This window comes from Halichoerus grypus, chromosome 3, assembly GCF_964656455.1.
Source record: "Halichoerus grypus chromosome 3, mHalGry1.hap1.1, whole genome shotgun sequence".
Lineage (NCBI taxonomy): Eukaryota > Metazoa > Chordata > Mammalia > Carnivora > Phocidae > Halichoerus > Halichoerus grypus.
This window is the reverse complement of record NC_135714.1, coordinates 65980642-66004987: the sequence shown is the minus strand read 5'-3', so window position 1 is coordinate 66004987 and position 24346 is coordinate 65980642. Positions and strand designations below refer to the sequence as shown.

The window sequence follows — 24346 nt, the reverse complement described above, 5'->3', positions numbered from 1 at the left end:
GCAGTGGCAAACGCATGGCCCTGCAAAAAGGGGAGAGGACTCGAAAATTCCTGCTTAAACAAAGTCCTCTGAGAGCAGAAGCAAGTTTCACCTCTATATGCCCACAGCCTAGCCCAATCAATATTTTTTACGGTAATGAGTACATGGAACCAACCTGCACTTGGAGGGGAAAAAAAGTATTACATTCCAGGCTGGAGGAACAGGGAGGCATGAAAGAGCATGACCTGGACAGGCATGTTCAGCTCTAAGAAGTGCAACAGAATACAGGGATAGGGAATTGGAAAACCCTGTTCACTGAAGTTCAGGAGTTGAAACTTTATCTCTTAGCCAACAGGAAACCACAAAGGAGTTCCACGGTGCAAAGACAACCTATTTATGTACCTGTCCTCCTTACCAGGTTCCAGGAGGGTGATGGCTGGGTCTTAAGGATTTGGTATTCCTAGCAGAGCCTGGCACATGATAGGTATTCAAACAGATGTGACAGAAGGGAAGGAAAGATCATGCAAGTGCCATGACACAAAAGGTTCTAGAATAAGAGACCAGAAATATAGGCTGGCGGTGCTTTCCATCCACTTGATATACTCAGACCCAATATAATGATTCTTCAAAGGCTCTTCCCTTTGTTTCTGGTTGAATCAACAAAACTCTGCTCACATACCACCATAGGTCTATCTCCCTTTGGGAGATAGTATTAAGCAATGGGGAAGGTTTGGGGGAATGTGAAGCAAATCACCAATAGCAACTTATCAAGACAGTCCTGCCATTTCAATGCTTCCACAGATTCTTTGAGATTAGACATGTTCTGGGTCTCATTCTTACCATATTTTTGACTAGGGTCATAAGGAGCAGAGGTGGAGGTATCGTGGTGGGAAAAAATGTGGAGCAGGTGGGTTTCACTAAATGTTAGTTCCCCCTTTTCCTTATTGACCCTTCACAAGCACTTTCTGTATTAGTCTGGTACTTCTTGCATTATAATCAGTGTTTCCACAGAGCTTTATAATTTTCAGAGGCTTTTGCATTCACTTCATTCAATCTTCATCACCACTTTATAAGCACAACAGATCCTATAACCTCATCCTTGCAGGTGAAAAAGCCTAATAAGTTCATAGAGTGAATGAAGACCGGGAACATGACTCAATTGCAGGTGTCAAATAAACAGCACAGGTAGAAGGAAGTTTGCTGTCCCTTGAGGGTTGTCTTCTAGCAGTTTCCTATTGAGGGCAGAATGAGCATAATATACCTCTCAGTGCTGAAAACATTAAAAGCAATACTTATCAAATGGATGTTTAACTGAGTTGCGATATACTATCAGACAGCACAAGCTCTCTTCCTAGAAAGACCATAAAATTAACATAGCAGTTTTCATGAGAAAGAAATGTCAACTTCAACATTTCTCAATTATTATCCCCTAAAATATACTGAACTATAAAAGAACTAAAAAAGAACTATAAAATTACAACCATCGTTAAACAATCAAGAATACATTATTCATTTCTAAAAGTGTTTTAACATAAAATATATCTCAAAAAATATTAAACAAACCCCAGGAAAAGTATATAAGCAGATATATATAAAAATATATATAATATATATTTATATTTACATAATATATATAGAATTTATATACTTATATATATTAATAATATATTTAAAAATCTGTCAAATCTTAAAGAAAATATTATAAATCTTAAAGAAAATATAGATTGCATCCAACACCATTACTGACAAATTTCAAAACAAAAGTGGAACCATTATAAATTCTAATTCCTATGCAGCCTAGAACCTATAAAGGCATCTATTAGAAATGTTTGTGCTAATTAAGCATGGTAGAAGGGAAAATTCCCCCACTCTCAGATAGCCATATCCTAAATCCCAAAGCCTGTGAATGTTACTTTATATGGCAAAAGTACCGTGGGCATGATTAAATTAAGAATCAAGATGGGAAGATTATCCTTGGATTATGTGGTTGGGCCTGATATAATCACGAGGATCCTTAAAGGTAAAGAGAAGTAGGAAACTCAGAGAGTGAGAGACTGGTCTGAAGATGCTGTGCTGCTGGCTCTGAAGACAGAGGAAAGGCCCATGAACCAGGAAATGTGGGCAGCCTCTAGAAAGTGGGAAAGGCAGGGAAATTTTTCTAGAATTTTCTAAAATTTTCAGAAGGGACACAACCCCCCCAACACCTTGATTTTAACTCAGAGAGATCCATTTCAGAGTTGACCCTCCAGAAGTGTAACACGGTAAGTCTGTATTGTCTTAAACCACTAAGTCTGTGGTAATTTTGTTACAGCAACCATGGGAAACTAATACAACAGGTTTAGCAAAGCACTATTTACCTGCCCATCTGCCAGGATACTATCCCAAAAGCTTATTACGCAGGTCCCTATCGTACATACACATTCAATTAAATAAATATTTAAGTGTACTATCTAGTTGGTCCTGTAAGTACACATAACTCCTTGCTAACATTCTTTTTGTCCCTGAATAACAAACAGTGCTTATGCTTTCTTTACATTTCAGTTCTGGAAGATGATTTGCTAAAGCTGGGAAGTGGCCACTCGTATAATGCTTCATTGTCTACCAGGCTTACTGCATTACCTTGTTCTCTCCATAACCAACTAACTTAACCTCTGAGAGGTCGTGGTTCTGTTAATGTTGATGGAGACCTCTTCTAATTCATCTATACTCTCTTGCTTGGTCTACTTTATCATATGAAATGAGCCGTTAGAAAAAAGCAGGGCTAATAGGCCTACATATAGGTATGACTTACAAATGTGTATGAAGCCTCAATACTTGAAGTGTGGTACGGGGAGCAGCAAGGCAGCAGCATCTGGGCACCTGTGAAAAGTTCATCAAGTCCCATTCCAGATCTTCTGAATCAGAAACTACATTTTAGCAAGATCCCTAAATGATCTGTATATATACTCAAGTCTGAGAAGCACACCTATAAAGAGTCTTTGGCTAGGGGACCCACCATGCCCCCACTTAAAATATTTTAGGGGCAAAAATCCCAATCAGATTCATATTTTCAGTGAACGGGATCTTCTTAATTATTACCAAGATTTTATTCTCAAGCACAAAGTTTTCCTAAGGCATAGATGAAAAACATGTCCCCTGCCCACTATTCCCTAACAAGATTTATTGGGATGGTAGATGAAATATTGACGTAAACATATTCATTCATTTTACAAAGTTTTTTTTTAAGGCTAAGCACCCATTAAATGTCCATAATAGCCTTATGAGGTAGATATCCCCATAATACAGCTGAGGAAATATGTACCTACCCTCAGAGACATTAACTTGCCATAAAACACATAGAGAGGAGCCAGGATGCTAATCCAGACCTGTATAGCGTCCAAGCCCATACATGTAACTACTACTCTATACTGTCAGTCCTCATTATTGGTGGATTCCATACTTGCAAATTCTCCTACTCACTAAAACTTATTTGTAACCCCAAAATACTTGCTGCACTTTCCTCATCATTCAGAAATAAGTACATGTGCATGTGGCAAAAATCTGTAAACACTTCATTGTACACATTCCCAGCACAAAGTGACAATATGCCTTATTTCACCTCTTGTAGTTTAAACATCCTTTTCAGAGTCTATGTAGTGCCATATTTTTTGCATTTTGTGCCTTCTGTTGATGATTTTGCACTTCAAAATGGCCCCCAAGCAAAATGCTGAAGCGCTGCCTAGTGGTCCTGAGCACAAGAAACTGTGCTGGGCCTTAGGGAGAAAATATATGTGTTTAGATAGGCTTCGTTAAAGCAGTTACAGCACCACTGGCTGTGAGCTCAATGTTAATCAATCAACAATATATATTAAATAAGGGAAACAGAAACACACATGAGACAAGGTTACATGTTGATCAGTTCAGAGAAATGTTGTGACCAGAGGCTCACAGGAACCAAGCCCTGTATTTTCTTTAGGGGCAATGAGTCATTTCTTGCTAATATGGGGTTCTCAGTGACCTTGTAGAACAGAACCACCTCAACTGTTGTTGCATGTACATGTTACATGCACATGTCAACACATAACAACAGGAAAGCCACCAAATTAAAGAGTATTTTCAGAAAAAAGAGGATAATTTTCTCCAAACCCAGAAACAATAGTTGAAGGTTCCTGACAGGATAACCGGTGACGGTGTTATTTCATAGGCTAACAGACTAAACACACCGGAATAATACAAGGTACAAAGTTAGAAAATGAATATTACAACACCACGGACAAAATTCAAGTGGTGGCTCCATGGGGCATGCAAGATGATTCAATGGGGTAAGGGAAGAGAGTATAACATTTGTTCACATTTATTATTCTAATCTCATCTTCAAATTTCAATGTAACATAATAATAGTATGTATACACAATTTATAAATTCTTTTTTTTTAAGATTTTATTTATTTGACACAGAGATAGCGAGAGCAGGAACACAAGCAGAGGGAGTGGGAGAGGGAGAAGCAGACTTCCTGCTGAGCAGGGAGCCCGATGTGGGCTCAATCCCAGGACCCCGGGATCATGACCTGAGTCGAAGGCAGATACTTAACGACTAAGTCACCCAGGCGCCCTATAAATTCTTTTTAAAAAAATATTTATTTACGAGAGAGAGAGAGAGAGTGAGAGAGAGAAGAGGGGCAGAGGGAGAGAATCCCAACCGACTCCCTGCTGAGCTCAGAGCCTGATGTGGAGCTTGATCCCATGACTCTGAGATCATGACCTGAGCCGAAATCAGGAGTCAGACACTCAACTGACTGAACCACATTGAGGCAAACATATTTACATTTGGCGCCCCCACAATTTATAAATTCTATTGCCTGCTCCAATTCTGTTGATGGTGTACATGACCAAAAAGTGCTGGGAGATCAGCACTGTAAAAGGATCAGAATTAGCACGTGAAAAGAAAACCAACTCCAGAGGCATGTGTCCTGCAGTGAGGGGCAGGGCTGGAGGCTGAGGATTCAGATGCACGGGGAACATCTAAGGAAAGCTGGGCTCTAGAGCTGCTGTGCTCCCAACAAGTTGGGATGACCTCATATAGGACCTCCCTCCAGGCATCAATTCATGAGAAATTAATTAGCTGGTTGCAACATTCACTGCACGATCCTAGCTAGGAGCCCCTCCTGTTCTAGAAATTTGACAATTCTATGACTCAGAGAAAATAAGATATAACAGCTGGTAAATAAAACCATTGTTTTTTATTGTTGTCTGACACAGAAGGGCTGAGGCACGTCGCGAAAGAGCAGCAAGCTGTCCAGAGACCACTTCCCAGACTGAGAGGGTTCTAGGGGATCCCATGAGATATCCCAGACTGTTCGTGTTATATAGTTAAGGGGCATCATATACACATTTAACTGTAAGTGCTCAGACCAAAAAAAAAGGAGGAAAGGAAAAAATAACCATAGTCAGTGCTGGCAATCTGTGTTATTGCACTCAGTGGGGTGTTCTGTTCCCCAGTGGAATAGTTTCAGTTCCCCAATGTCTCTTACAGTGTGAGTGGCACAGTATGAGGCTAATGTTTGACACAATGTATTTTTTCATTTATATCACCAAATCCCAAACCAACTACTTCCTCTGATGTCCCAGGGAAGAAGCAGGGATATGTTTCCAACCTAAAGGAAAAATTAATGCATGGCTTACTGAAAAATGGAAATCAGTCTCCAAAGAGGAATGACTTCCTAAGAGTCTTTCAAGGGCAATTTCTGACATATTCAATTTTCACAGTATACACTGACTATAGAACCAAATCTCCAAATAAAGACTCAACTATAGTTACTGTGGCTCAAGGTTTCACTACTAAACCTATCACCAAGAGGTAGTATAAACTGAAATTTGGGAGCGCCTGGGTGGCTCAGTCGGTTAAGTGCCTGGCTTCAGCTCAGGTCATGATCCCAGGGTCCTGGGACCGAGCCCCACACTGGGCTCCCTGCTCCACGGGAGGCCTGCTTCTCCCTCTCCCACTCCCCTGGTTGTGTTCCCTCTCTCGCTGTGTCTCTCTCTGTCAAATAAATAAATAAAATCTTTAAAAAAAAATATATATATAAACTGAAATTTCTTACCATATCCTTTTAAGGTACTTTAGGTTGATTAAAGTGCTCTCATATCAACTGGGTCATTTAACATATACAGAAGCCAAGCAAAGACAGAGAACAAGCACTGTGGTTTCCACTTTAGAGGTCAAATGTAATAATGTAAAAAGTAAGAGCTTTTGAGGCAGGCAATTTGGGTTCAAATTCCAGTCATACTGTTCAATTTTTAAGAATCTTAGTTTCCTATGAGTAAAACGTGGACAATGCACACATACCTCACAGTCTTTGAGAATGAGTCAAGTATACAAGTCGCATATATATATAGTACTCGATGCTTGTTTCCACACACCTGATGTGACTTATAAGGTCCAAAGTAGAACAAACATCTCCCAATTCCCGCCTCCATACTCAGAGATTCAAGAAGGATATGATTTAGTATCTCTTTAAAGGTGTTTTTTAAAAAAGATTAATCCTTCACATAACTCTGCTAAAAATTTTTTGTTCAAGTAAATTTGTGAAATGTCACTCTCTTGAAGACTCATTAAGCATATGTGTGCATGTATGTGTATGATATAAAGGCTCTGAGAAGTTGTGCAATAAAGAAACCAGTTGAATATGTATAGCCTAACATCTCCCAAAAGTGCACTTAATAATGGAATCCTTTTTTGCAAAATTACTATAAATATCCACATAGACTTAACGTTCTTCTGAATATACTTGTGGAAACATCAGTTTTGAAAAACTAATCTGTAACAAATTAATAATAGCTTATTAGATTATAACAGATTAATAATTAATGTGAATAAAATAAAAATAGATTACAGGACAAAGCACAAGAAACTATCCTTTAAACAAAACCCCTGAAATGAACATTAGGTGTTATATGCAACTGATGAATCACTAAACTCTACCCTGAAACTAATAATACCCTAACTTGAATTTAAATTAAAAAAAATAAATTTTAAAAAATAAACAAAACCGAATCTTGAGGAGCAAGATGGCGGAGGAGTAGGAGACCTAAATTTCGTCTGGTCCCAGGAATTCAGCTAGATAGGGATCAAACCATTCTAAACACCTACAAACTCAACAGGAGATTGAAGAAAAGAATAGTAGCAACTCTCTGAACAGAAAAGCGACCACTTTCTGGAAGGTAGGACGTGCGGAGAAGTGAATCCAAGGTGATATTCGGGAGGATAGACGGCGGGGGAGGGGGCCTTTGTCAGCTGCTTCTGGCAAGTGATAGAGCCTCGGAGCACAAAATCGGAAAGTTTAGAAGTCCGCTCCGCTGAGGGACGTCGCTCCAGTGGCTAAGCGGGGGGTGGAACCATCATGGGACAATGTGGTCTCAGGACCCTCGGGGTCACAGAAAGACCAGGGGTGCCTGAGTGCAGCAGAGCTCCCAGGTATCGGAGTGGGGAAGCCGGCTGCAGAGACCAAGCAAGGCGCAGGCTCTCAGCTCGGGGTTGCCATAAACCGTGATCGGCGGCACAGTCCAGCCACTGCTCCTCCAGCAGGGACCCAACAAGCGGCAGATCCGGGGAGACTCCCTTTCCTCCCCCGGGAGGAGTGGCGCGGGAGTGCACCACAGGGATCTGCTGGGTTTGGAGACTCCACACGGGGTCATGTGCCAGAGATAGAAACGCTTGGTCACAGGCTGGGTGAGCACGGAGTGTGGCCGGAGACCGGGGAGACGGGAGTGACTGACTGCTTTTCTCTGGAGGCTCACTGAGGAGCGGGACCCCGAGTTCTCGGCTCCTCCGGGGCGGAGACTGGGAGGCCGCCATTTTCACTCTCAGCCTCCAAAGCTGTACGGACAGCTTGCAGGGAACAAAAGCTCCCAAGAACAAACTCGAGCAGATTACTTAGCTCGGACCGGCAAGGGCAGGGCAATTCCGCCTCCGGCAAAGACATCTGGGAACCACGGCAACAGGCTCCTCCCCCAGAAGATCAGCAAGAACCGCCAGCCGAGACCAAGTTTACGGATCAATGAGAACGGCAGAACTCCAGTGCTAGGGGAATACTGCACATGGAATTCATGGTTTTTTCCCCCTGATTCTTTAGTCTTTCAAAGTTAATTTTTTAAATTATCTTTATTTTTTCTTTTTCTATTTTTTTTTTGAATTTTTCTTTTTCCCGTTTTCAACCAATATCTTATCAATCCCTTTTTTAAAAATCTTTTTTATTTTTCATTTTTAGAGTCATATTCTAACCCTTCATAGTAGTTAACCCTTATTTTTGTATGTATATATAAGTTGTTCTCTCTTTAAAATTTTGGGATACAGTTGCTTCTAACAGACCAAAATATATCCTAAATCTCTAGTGTATGGCTTTGTTCTAGTCTCCTGCCTGATCACATTCTCTCCTTTTTTTTTTTTTTAATTTCTCTTCTTTCTTTTTTCAACCAACTTCTTATATTATCAAATCCTTTTATAAAATCTTTTATAATTTTCATCTTTACAGTCATATTTCATCCCTTCATCGTATTTACCCTTATTTTTGAACATATATAAGTTTTTCTTTCTTTAAAATTTTGGAAGGCAGTTTCTTCTAACAGACCAAAACAACCCCAAAATTTAATGTGTGGCACTGATCTATTCACCAGCCTGATCATATTTGATCATTTTTTTTTTATCTTTTTCTTTTTTTTTCTTTTTTCTTTCTTTCCCTTTCTTTCCCCCTGGTTTCAGGTCTCTTCTGATTTGTTTAGTGTATATTTTTCTGGGGTTATTGTTACCCTGTTAGCATTTTGTTCTCTCATTCATCTATTTTCCTCTGGGCAAAATGACAATACGGAAAAAATCACCTCAAAAAAAAAGAACAAGAGGCAGTACCGACTGCCAGGGACCTAATCAATACGGACATTAGTAAGATGTCAGAACTAGAGTTTAGAATGACAATCATAAAGATACTAGCTGGGCTTGAAAAAAGCATGAAAGATACTAGAGAAACCCTTTATGGAGAAATAAAAGAACTAAAATCTAACCAAGTCGAAATCAAAAAAGCTATTAATGAGGTGCACTCAAAAATGGAGGCTCTAACTGCTAAGATAAATGAGGCAGAAGATAGAATTTGTGATATAGAAGACCAAATGATGGAGAATAAAGAAGCTGAGAAAAAGAGAGATAAACTACTGGATCACGAGGGCAGAATTTTGAGAGATAAGTGATACCATAAGATGAAACAATATTAGAATAATTGGGATCCCAGAAGAAGAAGAAAGAGAGAGAGGGGCAAAAGGTATATGGGAACAAATTATAGCAGAGAACTTCCCTAATTTGGGGAAGGAAACAGGCATCAAAATCCAGGAGGCACAGAGAACCCCCCTCAAAATCAATAAAAATAGGTCAACACCCCGACATCTAATAGTAAAACCCACGAGTCTCAGAGACAAAGAGAAAATCCTGAAAGCAGCTTGGGACAAGAGATCTGTAACCTACAATGGTAGAAACATTAGACTAGAAACAGACCTATCCACAGAGACCTGGCAGGCCAGAAAGGACTGGCATGATATAGTCAGAGCACTAAATGAGAAAAATATGCAGCCAAGAATACTATATCCAGCTAGGCTGTCACTGAAAATAGAAGGAGAGATAAAAAGCTTCCAGGACAAACGAAAACTAAAGGAATTTGCAAACACGAAACCAGCCCTACAAGAAATATTGAAAGGGGTCCTCTAAGCAAAGAGAGAGCCTAAAAGCAACACAGACCAGAAAGGAACAGAGACAATATACAATAACAGTCACCTTACAGGCAATACAATGGCACTAAATTCATATCTTTCAATAGTTATCCTGAATGTAAATGGGCTAAATGCCCCAATCAAAAGACACAGGGTATCAGACTGGATAAAAAAAAACAAGACCCATTGATATGCTGCCTGCAAGAGACTCATTTTAGACCCAAAGACACCCCCAGATTGAAAGTGAAGGGGTGGAAAACCATTTACCATGCTAATGGACACCAAAAAAAAAAAGCTGGGGTGGCAATCCTTATAGCAGACAAATCAGATTTTAAACCAAAGATTGTAATAAGAGATGAGGAAGGACACTATATCCTACTTAAAGGGTCTATCCAACAAGAAGATCTAACAATTGTAAATATCTATGCCCCTAACATGGGAGCAGCCAACTATATAAGCCAATTAATAACAAAATCAAAGAAACACATCGACAACAATACGATAATAGTAGGGGACTTTAACACCCCCCTCACTGAAATGGACAGATCATCTAAGCAAAAGATCAGCAAGGAAATAAAGACTTTAAATGACACACTGGACCAAATGGACTTCATAGATATATTCAGAACATTCCATCCCAAAGCAACAGAATACCCATTCTTCTCTAGTGCCCATGGAACATTCTCCAGAATAGATCACATCCTAGGTCACAAATCAGGTCTCAACCGGTACCAAAAGATTGGGATCATTCCCTGCCTATTTTCAGACCACAATGCTTTGAAACTAGAACTCAATCACAAGAGGAAAGTCGGAAAGAACTCAAATACATGGAGGCTAAAGAGCATCCTACTAAAGAATGAATGGGTCAACCAGGAAATTAAAGAATTAAAAAAATTCATGGAAACAAATGAAAATGAAAACACAACTGTTCAAAATCTTTGGGATGCAGCAAAGGCGGTCCTAAGAGGAAAGTATATAGCAATACAAGCCTTTCTCAAGAAACAAGAAAGGTCTCAAATACACAACCTAACCCTACACCTAAAGGAGCTGGAGAACGAACAACAAATAAAGCCTAAACCCAGCAGGAGAAGAGAAATAATAAAGATCAAAGCAGAAATCAATGAAATAGAAACCAAAAGAACAGTAGAACAGATCAACAAAACTAGGAGCTGGTTCTTTGAAAGAATTAACAAGACTGATAAACCCCTGGCCAGACTTATCAAAAAGAAAAGAGAAATGACCCAAATAAATAAAATCATGAATGAAAGAGATCACAACCAACACCAAAGAAATACAAACTACTATAAGAATATATTATGAGCAACAATATGCCAGCAAATTAGATAATCTGGAAGAAATGGATGCATTCCTAGAGATGTATCAACCACCAAAACTGAACCAGGAAGCAAGAGAAAACCTGAACAGACCTATAACCACTAAGGAAATTGAAGCAGTAATCTAAAATCTCCCAATAAACAAGAGCCCAGGGCCAGATGGCTTCCCAGGGGAATTCTACCAAACATTTAAAGAAGAATTAATACCTATTCTTCTGAAACTGTTCCAAAAAATAGAAATGGAAGGAAAACTTCCAAACTCATTTTATGAGGCCACCATTACCTTGATTCCAAAATCAGACAAAGACCCCATCAAAAAGGAGAATTACAGACCAATATCCCTGATGAACATGGATGCAAAAATTCTCACCAAAATACTAGCCAACAGGATCCAACAGTACATTAAAAGGATTATTCACCACCACCAAGTGGGATTTATTCCTGGGCTGCAAGATTGGTTCAACATCCGCAAATCAATCAATGTGATACATTAATAAAAGAAAGAAGAACCATATGATCCTCTCAATAGATGCAGAAAAAGCATTTGACAAAGTACAGCATCCTTTCTTGATTAAAACTCTTCAGAGTGTAGTAGGATAGAGGGTACATACCTCAATATCATAAAAGCCATCTATGAAAAACCCACAGCTGATATCACTCTCAATGGGGAAAAACTGAGAGCTTTCCCCCTAAGGTCAGGAACATGGCAGGGTTGTCCACTATCATCACTGCTATTCAACATAGTACTAAAAGTCCTAGCCACAGCAATCAGACAACAAAAAGAAATGAAAGGCATCCAAATTGGCAAAGAAGAAGTCAAACTCTCACTGTTTGCAGATGATATGATACTTTATGTGGAAAACCCAAAAGACTCCACCCCAAAACTGCTAGAACTCATACAGGAATTCAGTAAAGTGGCAGGATATAAAATCAATGCACAGAAATGAGTGGCATTTCTATACACCAACAACAAGACAGAAGAACGAAAATTAAGGAGTCGATCCCATTTACAGTTGCACCAAAACCATAAGATACTTAGGAATAAATCTAACCAAAGAGGCAAAGAATCTGTACTCAGAAAACTGTAAAATACTCGTGAAAGAAATTGAGGAACACACAAAGAAATGGAAAAACGTTCCATGCTCATGAGCAATCTACACATTTATTGCAATCCCTATCAAAATACCATCAACTTTTTTCAAAGAAATGGAACAAATAATCCTAAAATTTGTATGGAACCAGAAAAGACCCTGAATAACAGGGGAATGTTGAAAAAGAAAAGCAAAGCTGGTGACATCACAATTCCGGACTTCAAGCTCTAATACAAAGCCATAATCATCAAGACAGTATGGGACTGGCACAACAACAGACACATAGATCAATGGAACAGAATAGAGAGCCCAGAAATGGACCCTCAACTCTATGGTCAACTAATCTTCAACAAAGCAGGAAAGAATGTCCATTGGAAAAAAGGCAGTCTCTTCAACAAATGGAAAATTTGGAAAATTGGACAGCCACATGCAGAAGAATGAAACGACCATTTTCTTACACCACCTACAAAAATAGACTCAAAATGGATGAAAGCCCTATATGTGAGACAGGAGTCCATCAAAATCCTAGAGGACAACACAGGCAGCAACCTCTTCGACCTGAGCCGCAGCAACTTCTTCCTAGAAACATCACCAAAGGCAAGGGAAGCAAGGGCAAAAATGAACTATTGGGACTTCATCAAGATAAAAAGCTTTTGCACAGCAAAGGAAACAGTCAACAAAACCAAAAGACAACTGACAGAATGGGAGAAGATATTTGCAAATGACTATCAGATAAAGGGCTAGTATCCAAAATCTATAAAGAACTTATCAAACTCAACACCCAAAGAACAAGACCTGAACAGACATTTTTCCAAAGAAGACATCCAAATGGCCAACAGACAAATGAAAAAGTGCTCAACATCACTTGGCATCAGGGAAATCCAAATCAAAACCTCAATGAGATACCACCTCACACCACTAAGAATGGCTAAAATTAACAAGTCAGGAAATGACAGATGTTGGCGGGGATGTGGAGAAAGGGGAACCCACCTACACTATTGGTGGGAATGCAAGCTGGTGCAGCCACTCTGGAAAACTTTACGGAGGTTCCTCAAAAAGTTGAAAATAGAGTTACCGTATGACCCAGGAATTGCACTACTGGGTATTTACCCCAAAGATACAAATGTAGGATCCGAAGGGGTACATGCACCCCAGTTTATAGCAGCAATGTCCACAATAGCCAAACTATGGAAAGAGCCAAGATGTCCATCAACAGATGAATGGATAAAGAAGATGTGGTATATATATACAATGGAACATTATGCAGCCATCAAAAAAAAATGAAATCTTGCCATTTGCAATGATGTGGATGGAACTAGAGGGTATTATGCTAAGCAAAATAAGTCAATCAGAGAAAGACATGTATCATATGATCTCACTAATATGAGGAATTCTTAATCTCAGGAAACAAACTGAGGGTTGCTGGAGTGGTGGGCGGTGGGAGGGATGGGGTGGCTGGGTGATAGACACTGGGGAGGGTATGTGCTATGGTGAGCGATGTGAACTGTGTAGGACTGTTGAATCACAGACCTGTACCTCTGAAACAAATAATACATTACATGTTAAAAAAAAAAAAAAGATAGTAGGAAGGGAAAAATGAAGGCAGTGAAATTAGACGGGGAGACGAACCAGGACAGACTATGGACTCTGAGAAACAAACTGAGGGTTCTAGAGGGGAGGGGGTGGGGGGATGGGTGAGCCTGGTGATGGGTATTAAAGAGGGCACGTACTGAATGGAGCACTGGGTGTACACAAACAATGAATCATGGAACACTACATCAAAAACTAATGATGTAATGTATGGTGATTAACATAATTAAATTTGAAAAATGAATGAACAAAACCCCCCAAAATCATTTTTTGCAGGCTGCCTTGACTTTACCTATAGATCAGTGTCAAACTCAAAAAAAAAAATCTATTTAGGCTATGAAGACATTTTAACTCTCAGAAAGATGTCAGGATAAATCTACCATAACGAAGATTTCAAGAAGTGGCTCATGTCATCTGGCAAAAGAAAGGATTGGCTGGGGAGTGGAGAGGTGGGAGAGGGACCTATGTTTTGTTACAAAACTGATTTGCGTGAGGTATCCTAGTCCCTAATCAACTTTCCAAGAATGGTACATGATCTTATGCCGCATCACTACCTCTCCTGTCATTATCCCTGGTGGAGTTAATAAGCTGTGAACTGTAACCCACAAAGATGAGGAATCCTTTTCTCTCTGAAAACTCGAGAAAGCGGTTATTCTGTCAGTCATTAAGAAAAAATAAGTCAACTCCATTACCAGCATTTGGTCAATCCTGACTATTTCTGCAGAGGCCTCTGGTGTGATTAAAAACAGAAAAAAATGTCAAACTAGATTTTTTAAGAACTTGTGTTAAGATGGTATTGTGATTCTTTTAAAAAATTTGTAAGTGGTTGTTATATTGGAGTCCTAAAAGTGTACACTGATTTTACATTATAATCCACATCAAAAAAAACATTCTTCACAGGCAATTTTAAAAATAAAACTAAAAAAAATTTTAAACTCAGACTGCTCAATTTGTTGGAAGATGGGTTTTCCCTACGTTGTAAACAATATCTATTATTGTATGCAAACCCTCCTAGTTAATGCTTTCATCTTAAACCTCTATAAGTCGAATAAAGCGTAGACTAGGCCCTTTTTAAATTTATATTAATATTTAATATTTACTGATAGATAGAATACAGGTATTTTTTTAAAAGCCCTGCTATAATGCAGAGCTATAAGTTTACGAATTAGGTGTAGACAATTGTTTGGTTAATAGTGACAGAGGCTAGGATAGAGGCTTTGGGTAAGAGGTTCAAGTTTCCATGGTTTTCAGAGGAAAATGAACGGAATCTAGACATGTTTGTTCTATAGCTTAATAAATCAGCACAGCGTTCCGCAGTGTCTAGCCCAATAACATGAGGAGTGCAGTTCGGCACACTAATAGCAGGAGTGGGAGGGGGCGAAAAGTAACCACCACGGCCCAAGATACCAGGGCTAACTGAAAAGTCATCTTGACACTTCAGTCTACGTTTTGCGGGACTAGAAGCCTCCAGGACCGCTCCACCGCGGCTGCCGCCTAGATGGGCCCAACCCAGAGCCGAACAGGCGCTCACCTGCGGGGCGATGGGGCGCATACCTGGCCGGCGGGGGGCGCCCACGTCCCCTCTCCCCACCCGGGCGGATCTGCCCTCCTCCGCCCTTTTTCGCCACCATCTCCACCCCTTTCCTATCCATCTGCATTGAACCAAGGGCAGGGACTGGGGAGGACGAACAGAGTACGGTGAGGAAAAGCATTCCCGCAACCCGCCGCACTACTTCCTCCCACCCCACAGCGGGTGCAAAGCCACACCGCCTCTCCTACGCCTCATGTCTCTGGTACAAGGTATGCAACACTTAAAAAAATGTTTTTAATTGCTTTTAAGCACAAGTCACTTCCCCGCTCCCTTCCGCCCCTCACCTTCACGAAAGCAATCGGGGTTGTGGTACCTTCGATATCTAACAGGATCACAGTGACTTCGGCGGGCACGGAAAGCACGACCATTTCCCTACCGGATGCAACTACCGGAATCGGCCTACTGGAAGGAAGGGCGGAAGGCGGCGCACACTGCTCCCCCAGCACAGTCCTGGGTTTCCGACAGCCCCGCAAGAATCTCCCACCCGGCAGCCGCGTGCGGGCCGCAGCACGAAGAACAAGGCCACCTCCGCGCCCCTGAAGGTGGATAAGACGGCCGCACAGGCGCCCTGAACTACCTAGCTGCCTAGGGCCGGAGGCCGAGACCACGTGGGCAGGGAAAAGGGGCGGCCTTCGCGTAGTTCCGAGGGGGTGGGGGGAGGTAAAGGCGTCGACGCCGATTGGCCACCAGAGAGCCTCGAACCCGATCCGTCAAAATGGGCCTCGCGTGGGCGGGAACAAAGAAGCGAACGCGGGAGCCGGGTGCGCGGGCGCGCGCGCCCTCTCCGCAGACTGGTTGAGCGAGCGGGAGAGGCCCGGGGCACGTGCAGACGGGAGCCCCGCGAGTGGCGCGCCGGGGATGTGAGTGCCCCTTGCCCTCTACGGCACCTAGCCCCCTCCCCGCCCACTGCCTCCGCTTTTGCATATTTACAGTAACCTGATCGGGCTCGCGCCCCTCCTCCCGTCCTCAGCCAGCAAAAGAGGCCGTGCCGGGACTGGTTTGCCTGACTGCGTTGGCCCGGGCTCCGGCCGATCGGTTAGGGAGGCCCGCCGCGCCTCCTCGGCCCGCGCGCCTGCCGCGGTAGCGGAAGAGGCATCCGCGCCGCGCCGCTGTCCGGAGGGGCCGCCGCGCGCCCGCTTCCTGTTCGGCTGGTTCCAGCCAGCTCGAGGACAAAACACGCGTGCGCGCGGCAGACGGGCGGGCGGGCGCGCTCGCTGTCTCAGCCGCCGGCGCCGGGCGCAGTCCGCCTTTTCCCGGAGCACCCCGGCCACGGTGCTAATCGATAGCAGCAGCCGCCACCGCAGCAGTCCGCACTGGGGGACCGAGGGCTTTGGAAAAAGGCGGGGTTGACGGCTCTTTGCTAGGAGTGGGCTGGACCGGACGCCAGAGACAAAGGCTCTCAAGACAAGAGGGACTGTGGCCCTGCGACGGCGCTGCTCGGGATTTTTGACCCCAGGACTTTTCGCCCCTTCGTTTTTCTCTTCTGACGCTTCTCTCATCTTAAGCCCGCGTCCCCTCACCCACGACCTCGCTCCTCACCGGGAGGGCCGCGATGGAGGTCCCGCCCCGGCTTTCCCATGTGCCGCCGCCATTGTTCCCCTCCGCTCCCGCTACTTTAGCCTCCCGCAGCCTTTCCCATTGGCGGCCGCGGCCGCCGCGGCAGCTCGCCCCGCTCCTCCCTTCGCTCGCTCCCAGCTCCGCCCGGCAGGGGGCGCGCCGGGCCCAGCGCCACGTCACCGCCCAGCAGCCCTCCCGATTGGCGGGCGGGGCGGCTATAAAGGGAGGGCGCAGGCGGCGCCCGGATCTCTTCCGCCGCCATTTTAAATCCAGCTCCATACAACGCTCCGCCGCCGCTGCTGCCGCGACCCGGACTGCGCGCCAGCACCACACGGCCGACAACTCCGCCACCATGGAGGACATGAACGAGTACAGCAACATAGAGGAATTCGCAGAGGGATCCAAGATCAACGCGAGCAAGAATCAGCAGGATGACGGGTACCGCACGCTTCTCCTCTCTTCCCCCTCCCCCAGCGCGCCGCACGCGCCCTTCATCCCTCGGGAGCCGCGTGCTGCCCCGGTTCTTGCCCCGAGTCGATTCCCCGCATGCCCGCTGGGCCGCACTAGCTTGGAGGGAAGAGGAAAGTAGGAGACGGAGGGGGTGCCTCGAGAGGCCCGCGGAAGGTGGGGGAAGGGCGGAGGAGTTGGAGGAGGAGGGCGGCGGCGTCTATGTCCCGAGTGCGCAGGCGCCGCGTGGGGCCTGAGGGGGAGGGGCCGGCCTCGCTGCGCCACATGCTGCAGCTGCCGCCGCCTTTTTATTGTGTCTGTGTTAGGGCCCCCCGCACAGTTTTACTGGGGAGAGTTTAGGGAATTCTTAGTTTGGGAATCAGTGTGTGACTGGTACCCGGATCCCCAGAACGCGTTATGAGTTCTTTAGGTGGAACATAGCCTTGACAGCTGTGGAAGGGGGTGGACCTAAATTGTGAGGGATCGGGTTAGGAAGTTGGATTTTTAATACTAAATCAATGTAGAACTAACTTGGTTGGCCTCGCTTAAATTTCGTATTCAGTATGGTGAGCAAAATGTCCACTGTTTCGAATAAGTGACCTCGATGGAATTTGGGGGGTTTTGTGGTCTTTTGTTTATATGTGATGTGTACACACGGATTGAATTACTTGCATATACGGTTAAACGCCCCCCCCCCCCAGTTATTTCGTAGTTAAACATAATTCCAGAACTGAAGTAATCCTTGAGGTGCTGCTAATCTTTTTTTAAAAAATAACTTTATTTCTAGTAAAATGTTTATTGGAGGCTTGAGCTGGGATACAAGCAAGAAAGATCTGACTGAATATTTGTCTCGATTTGGGGAAGTTGTAGACTGTACAATTAAAACAGATCCAGTAACTGGAAGATCAAGAGGATTTGGATTTGTGCTTTTCAAAGATGCTGCTAGTGTTGATAAGGTAGGAGCAGGTACTTGCATTGTGCTGCTTCTGTGTGCTTTTTTTGCAAATTGGGGGTTTGATTGTATGTTGTCAAATTAAATACATATGTCTTTTAGGTTTTGGAACTGAAAGAACACAAATTGGATGGCAAATTGATAGACCCCAAAAGGGCCAAAGCTTTAAAAGGGAAAGAACCTCCCAAAAAGGTCTTTGTGGGTGGATTGAGCCCAGATACTTCTGAAGAACAAATTAAAGAATATTTTGGAGCCTTTGGAGAGGTGCGCTGTGTGATTACGTTTATATGTGTTTCATACTTGGTGTGTTTATGTAATGTTAATCCCCAGCTTTTTACAGAACAAATTGATTTGTCAGGTGAGGAAGAGGTTAAATTAACTGCTCAAGTCCCTTCTAGTCACTGTACCTTAATTGCTGTTTTTTCTGTCCTGTGATGGAAATAAACATCTTAATTTATTTTGGCCAAAACACAGGTGCTTTGGGGTGGTCAGTGTTTGGACTTGACCAGTGGCATCTGTTAGGTACAAAATAATACTAAGTTTTGTTCTCTGCTTCACAGATGAACCTTTGTGGTGCGATGTTGATAATATAATACGAGTTTTTATACAGAAGCAATCTGACTACAGTAATGTGCAGCATGTTATATTGACGCTTGAAGGGGACCAGGGACCTTTGGTGTTGTAATACCTTCTGGTAGTTTTTATCATTGCTGGATGATCTCGAGTGTGCTTCTTGGTTTCAGATTGAAAATATTGAACTTCCCATGGATACAAAAACAAATGAAAGAAGAGGATTTTGTTTTATCACATACACAGACGAAGAGCCAGTAAAGAAATTATTAGAAAGCAGATATCATCAAATTGGTTCTGGGAAGGTAAAGCCATTTTGCTCTTATTAAATGAAAATTTGAAGGTGGTTTGTTTTCTTCAGATGAGATTTCTCAGTTTGTTTTGAGAAGAATAAAATGGTTTGACGTTACAGTAAAAAAGGTGTTTTAATGTGTTTATAGTGTGAAATCAAAGTTGCACAACCCAAAGAGGTATACAGGCAGCAACAGCAACAACAAAAAGGAGGAAGAGGTGCTGCAGCTGGTGGACGAGGTGGTACTAGGGGTCGTGGTCGAGGTGAGGCTTCATTCTTTGGAACTTAATCCTTTGAAAATGACTCCTTGGTTTAAGCTATAAACTGCTAAATAGGAATAAGCCCATGAGAAAGTAAAGCCAGGTTTTCAACATAAAAAATGCTCAAGTTAGTGGATGGGTTTTTGTTAGTTTACTGGTTTCACCTCTTTGAAGAATGGTCCCTCTGACAGTGTCCTTTTTTAATGGGAAAATAATGCCAATTTAACGTAGTTATGATTACATGAAAACACCATGGCATACTGGGTTTTTGGGGGCAGGAGTTCTTGTTTTAAAACTAAACAGCCTAGTTGTCTTCACCTTTGTTCTGATTTTTCCATTAAATTTAGGAAGCTTGATAATTGGCAAAATTGGACTTTCTGCCCCTTTTTATGACAACTGGAAAAATAACTTTCTCAGATGACTATGTAGATGTTTATTCCACCTGTTTAAGATTTTCAGAGTGAGGGACAGAACACAACATTTTGTGTTAGGATTGGGGATCAGAAGTTGTTATCTAACAATCATTGTGCATTGTTTCAGGTCAGGGCCAAAACTGGAACCAAGGATTTAATAACTATTATGATCAAGGATATGGAAATTACAATAGTGCCTATGGTGGTGATCAAAACTATAGTGGCTATGGCGGCTATGATTATACTGGGTATAACTATGGGAACTATGGATATGGACAGGGATATGCAGACTACAGTGGTAAGAATATTTAACTTAATTTCATAAACCAATGGTATTAAAATTCCATGTTAAAAGTACAATCCCATTCTGAAATTGTTTGTGTGTGGGTTTTCGTTCTTGAAGTGTTGGGAGTTAAGCTTTTAGGCATTTGATAGTTACCGGGTGATTATACTAATGTAAAAACTTCGGTGGTTAGAAATGTTCTAGAATATGTGATACATGACTAGTTTATAATGCCTATTTAAGATATCTGATAATTTTAACATTTGGCATGCAGAGTTGTACATGTTTAATAGCTTTATAAAGTACTTATAATGAAACCATTTTGTAGAAAACTATCTTAATATAATTTCCGTGTGTTTCCAAACTAGGCCAACAGAGCACTTATGGCAAGGCGTCTCGAGGGGGTGGCAATCACCAAAACAATTACCAGCCATACTAAAGGAGGACGTTGGAGAAAACAGGTGTGTGTATGAGTACAAGAAACCAGTGGAAATGTCTAATTTAATTTAAAGATCAATAGACAAATGAAAAATAAGTAAAAACAATATTATGTAGTCTGTTTTTACTAAATTGTTAACTTTTTAATTGCTTTATGAGCCTGTTTTGCCTAAAGTGTCTATAGATCTTTAACTTTAAAGTCTTATCTCACTTTCTTTAGTACTACAGAAAAACTTAAGAGTTTTTCTGTTTGCTTTGTGTACCAGGTGGTCTAGAGGAATAATTAAACTTTTTTAGAACTATTAACAGGTAAAGTACTGAAATGGGTACAACTTAAGGAAAACAAGAATGTTGTCTTCTAACTCTGACATTATACCTTGTTTGTACCCGCCAGCGGGAACTTCATTGCAGGCCGTGTGTCACCCTGACCACGTCTATCTCTGGGGGTCGCACGTTGCGGGCAGAGCGCAAGGCATACACCAGAAAACGCTGTCCTGTGGTATGGTCTCTTCCAACTTCATGTACCAGCGTAAAGATTAAAGTGGAAAACTTCAGACTTTGGCTTCTTTTTTAATCTTTTTGAAGATTAAGTGTCTAAACTTAACTTAAATGGTTTTTTACAGGAGTTAAAGTACATAAATGCCTTTTTACAGCTTAATCATTTTGGTCTTCTGTTTAGTGTTGTATTTCAATTGTGGAGCCTCATTTTAAGTGTTCATTCTTTAAGATTTAATGCTTGCTTTTTCTTTTTATAGCTAATAGTGAAATCTACAAACCAAAACAAGAACTTTAAAATCTGGGATATAAATTAAAGATCATATGCACACAGAAATTTGTTGTCTTACAATATAATAAGCCTATTAGAAATTCATTTTTGTAAGAGCGTTTTTTTGGCTTACTAGAGATACTTCTAGTAGACCTTAATCTAGCACAGTTCAACCTGTGAATATGGGAAGATTGCATTCCCCAATTCCTTAACGAAATTTAAATTTAGTATCATTTGGGAACTCCAGGGTGAATTTATTAATGACCCAAATTACATTTTGCCATTGAACATGCATGTGATCTTTAATTATTGAAGAAAAGAATAAATTGAGGACTTAAAACAATTCATGAAAATGGACCTTTGAAAGCTTTCAGAGTTGCACAGATCTAATTGCTATTTTGTTTTTGTTTTTAGGAGGAGATTGCTAAAGTTAACCCATCTTGCAGGACGACATTGAAGATTGGTCTTCTGTTGATCTAAGATGATTATTTTGTAAAAGACTTTCTAGTGTACAAGACACAACTGTGTCCAACTGTATATAGCCGCCAATTAGTTTTCTTTGTTTTTACTTTGTCTTTTGCTATCTGTGTTATGACTCGATGTGGATTTGTGTTTATACAAATTTTATTTGTATGATTCCATGTTAAACCTCAAATAAATGCTTCCTTATGTGATTGTTTTTCTGCGTCAGGTACTAAATAGCTCTGTAAAAGTGTAATTTAAAATAAGCAATAATTAAGGCACAGTTTATTTTGTAGGGAGTATTGGTCCATAGGGAGAAACTGTGGTCCTTTATGAATAGCCAGCTACAGTGTCCCCCTGTTCCCCATTTTTGTTAGATGTATACTATCTAAGGCTTCGTTTCCCTGCTAAATGACGTTTCTATCACACCTTTAACGTTTCTTTTCTGTATATCTGGAGACCTTGTCCTAGGGTTGTCATTAGTGGAAGCTTTCTAGCAGACCATGAGTCTTCTGGACTATGTCTTGGAAAAGTGCACCTTTCTGGCACAAAGCATGTTGGTAGCTCCTTTCACGAATAGAAAAGATTGTGCTTTGTTCCTGTCTCTGGGAAGCCATTTATTAAAGATACGCTAAATCAGAATCCGTGGTCTGCTAGAAAGAGCTTTGGCTAATCATAATACCATGACTTTGTTTTCTTGATTAAAATGTCCAGATATACCCAGGGAAAAGGCCCTGTTAAGCTGTGTATAGGAGCTACAATTTAAAACAGTTAAATTTTAACAAGCATTTTGGCAGATAGGTATGAGGTTAAAATTTGAGCAAAAGTTAGATTGAGGTATTTGAAGTAGTGGCTGAGGGAATTAGTTGTATTGTTGGTATTGTCACAGCAAGCACCAAACTGAACAAAATGTTTTCTATTGGGGCATTTTTAGGAAGCTATATTGGGTGTTAACTGTTAATGTGATGTGAGTTCTTAGAAAAAGTCATGGTAGTAGATTTCATCATTTTTAATGCATTAGTGCATGAGCTGGGTAGTTAAGCATACCCAGATTCGGACATAGGAAGGAGTAGTAGGGAAAAGTATACTTTAAATTTTATGTATGTCAGTGCAAATCTAAGTGACTAAGTCATTAAAACATCTTCCTGGTGCATCAGAAAGCAGTTTTAGCCCTAGATTTGGGAGAATTTCCTGGGTAAACTCAAGTTTAGAATTTTACATGCAGTGTAATTGGATTCAAGGTTTTTAAGTTTTGTGTTCTGTGGTTCCACATTAGCCTCTAGGATTGGCATACGTGTTCACATGCAGAGTAGTTGACTTCACCTTCAACCAAATGTAAATTTTTTTATGCTGTTGAACCTGCCTTTTGTTTATTTGGTGCCTGCAACTTTCTTTGTTGAATGATGTTTGTACTTGCTGGCTATCAAGTTACAATGCACTTGGCCTCCTTTTGCTCATGTTTTGCTATTTGACCTTAAACCTAGGCCAAGTACCAATGTTGGTTATTGCAAGGGACTGTTTATTATTTCAACATGCAACCTTAGGGAACAAGGGAGATTTTCATTTTAAGTTGTTGTCAAAATCTGTAGGCGCAGTGTCTTCTAAGGCAGTGAATCCTGTTCAAATTTATGATTAGGTGAGAAGTTGACATTGAGATTGTCCTTTCCCTGATCAAAAATGAATAAAGGCTTTTTAAACAAAATCCAAACTTTTCAATCAAGTCTTGATATATATGACTTTGAAGAAATACACTACATCTAGAGATTATTGTCTGAGATTTACGAAGAACTGAAAGTAATGCATTTTTTTTCCCCAAAGGGCTTTGGACTCTAAATTCAGATTTTAGGCTCTATGAGTGCCAACTGATGTAAATTTTAAATATAGCAAGGCTAAGCTGTAGGACTTCATTTGGATGAACGATAGTTACCAAGGTGTCATCCTGAAGTATTCATTTAGAACTAAGTAATTTGACAAATTAATTGGAGGCGTGAGGGTGGAGATTCTGAGGTCCTGTGTATCTGATGAGCCTGTGTATCTTGTTAAATGTGCTTCCTGAATGGTTTTGACTGAGTTCTGTGTGGTGTTACTCATAATAGAAACTTTTATTCTGCAGTCTCATAGTTATGTTTGTAAGATTAAGATGTCTGTTGGGATACTAACGTGGATAAGCAGAGCTTTTATTCCATTCCCTGATGGTGACAGGGACTGGATTTTTGCTAATTGTAAATTTTAATACTTAATTTTTAATATCTGAAAATTGAATTACTACCCATTACCAAGATTTTTTGCTAGGATGTCAACCACAGGATGCTAAGTTTCACTGATTAAAAGTGATTCAAGGACACTGCAGGTGTACTGCAATTTTTTTGTTAACCTTTTCTATGAAGTCATTTGAAAATACTGTCATAAAAATATGGGTTGTTTTAGGGTTAGTTGGGGTTTTGTATTTTTGTCTCGAAATAGTTTAATTGGATGTGGAATTTCAACGAATTTTGGTTGAATGGCAAAAAATAAAATTCACCTTTGACTTCTCAACCACTGCTTTTTATAAACTAGGGTAGAGCATAGTGCATTCCTGGGGTTACAGGGTGAT

The 24346-nt window shown here is 41.3% G+C and overlaps 2 protein-coding genes across 9 annotated transcripts in view; one reads left to right on the top strand and one right to left on the bottom strand.

The window, feature by feature from the left end:
* The window catches only part of ENOPH1 (enolase-phosphatase 1), a 39409-nt gene extending 23012 nt beyond the window's left edge, over positions 1–16397 (bottom strand). Inside the window, exons 1-2 of one of the 7 annotated variants that reach the window (XM_036067814.2) lie at positions 15627–15949; positions 2771–2838 (exon numbers count right to left, since the gene is read on the bottom strand). In XM_036067814.2, coding sequence (XP_035923707.1) covers positions 2771–2838; positions 15627–15681 — 123 coding nt within the window. In that variant the 5' untranslated portion in view covers positions 15682–15949. Of the gene's footprint in view, positions 1–2770; positions 2839–15597; positions 15950–16243 lie in introns of those variants that run through there. The other 6 variants (XM_078068834.1, XM_036067841.2, XM_036067828.2 and 3 more) reach the window with 6 other exon arrangements.
* Positions 16398–16455: 58 nt separating this feature from the next.
* Positions 16456–21965, top strand: HNRNPDL (heterogeneous nuclear ribonucleoprotein D like). 2 transcript variants are annotated; one of them, XM_036067802.2, is made up of 8 exons: positions 16456–17308; positions 18105–18273; positions 18372–18533; positions 19013–19144; positions 19280–19394; positions 19932–20102; positions 20456–20548; positions 21706–21965. In XM_036067802.2, exons 1-7 carry the CDS (start codon positions 16866–16868, stop codon positions 20524–20526), a joined length of 1263 nt encoding a protein of 420 aa, XP_035923695.1. In that variant the 5' UTR covers positions 16456–16865; the 3' UTR covers positions 20527–20548; positions 21706–21965. The 2 variants fall into 2 exon arrangements, with proteins under 2 accessions (XP_035923695.1, XP_077924959.1); XM_078068833.1 differs by lacking the exon at positions 21706–21965 and adding an exon at positions 20920–21024.
* Positions 21966–24346: the final 2381 nt, after the last annotated feature.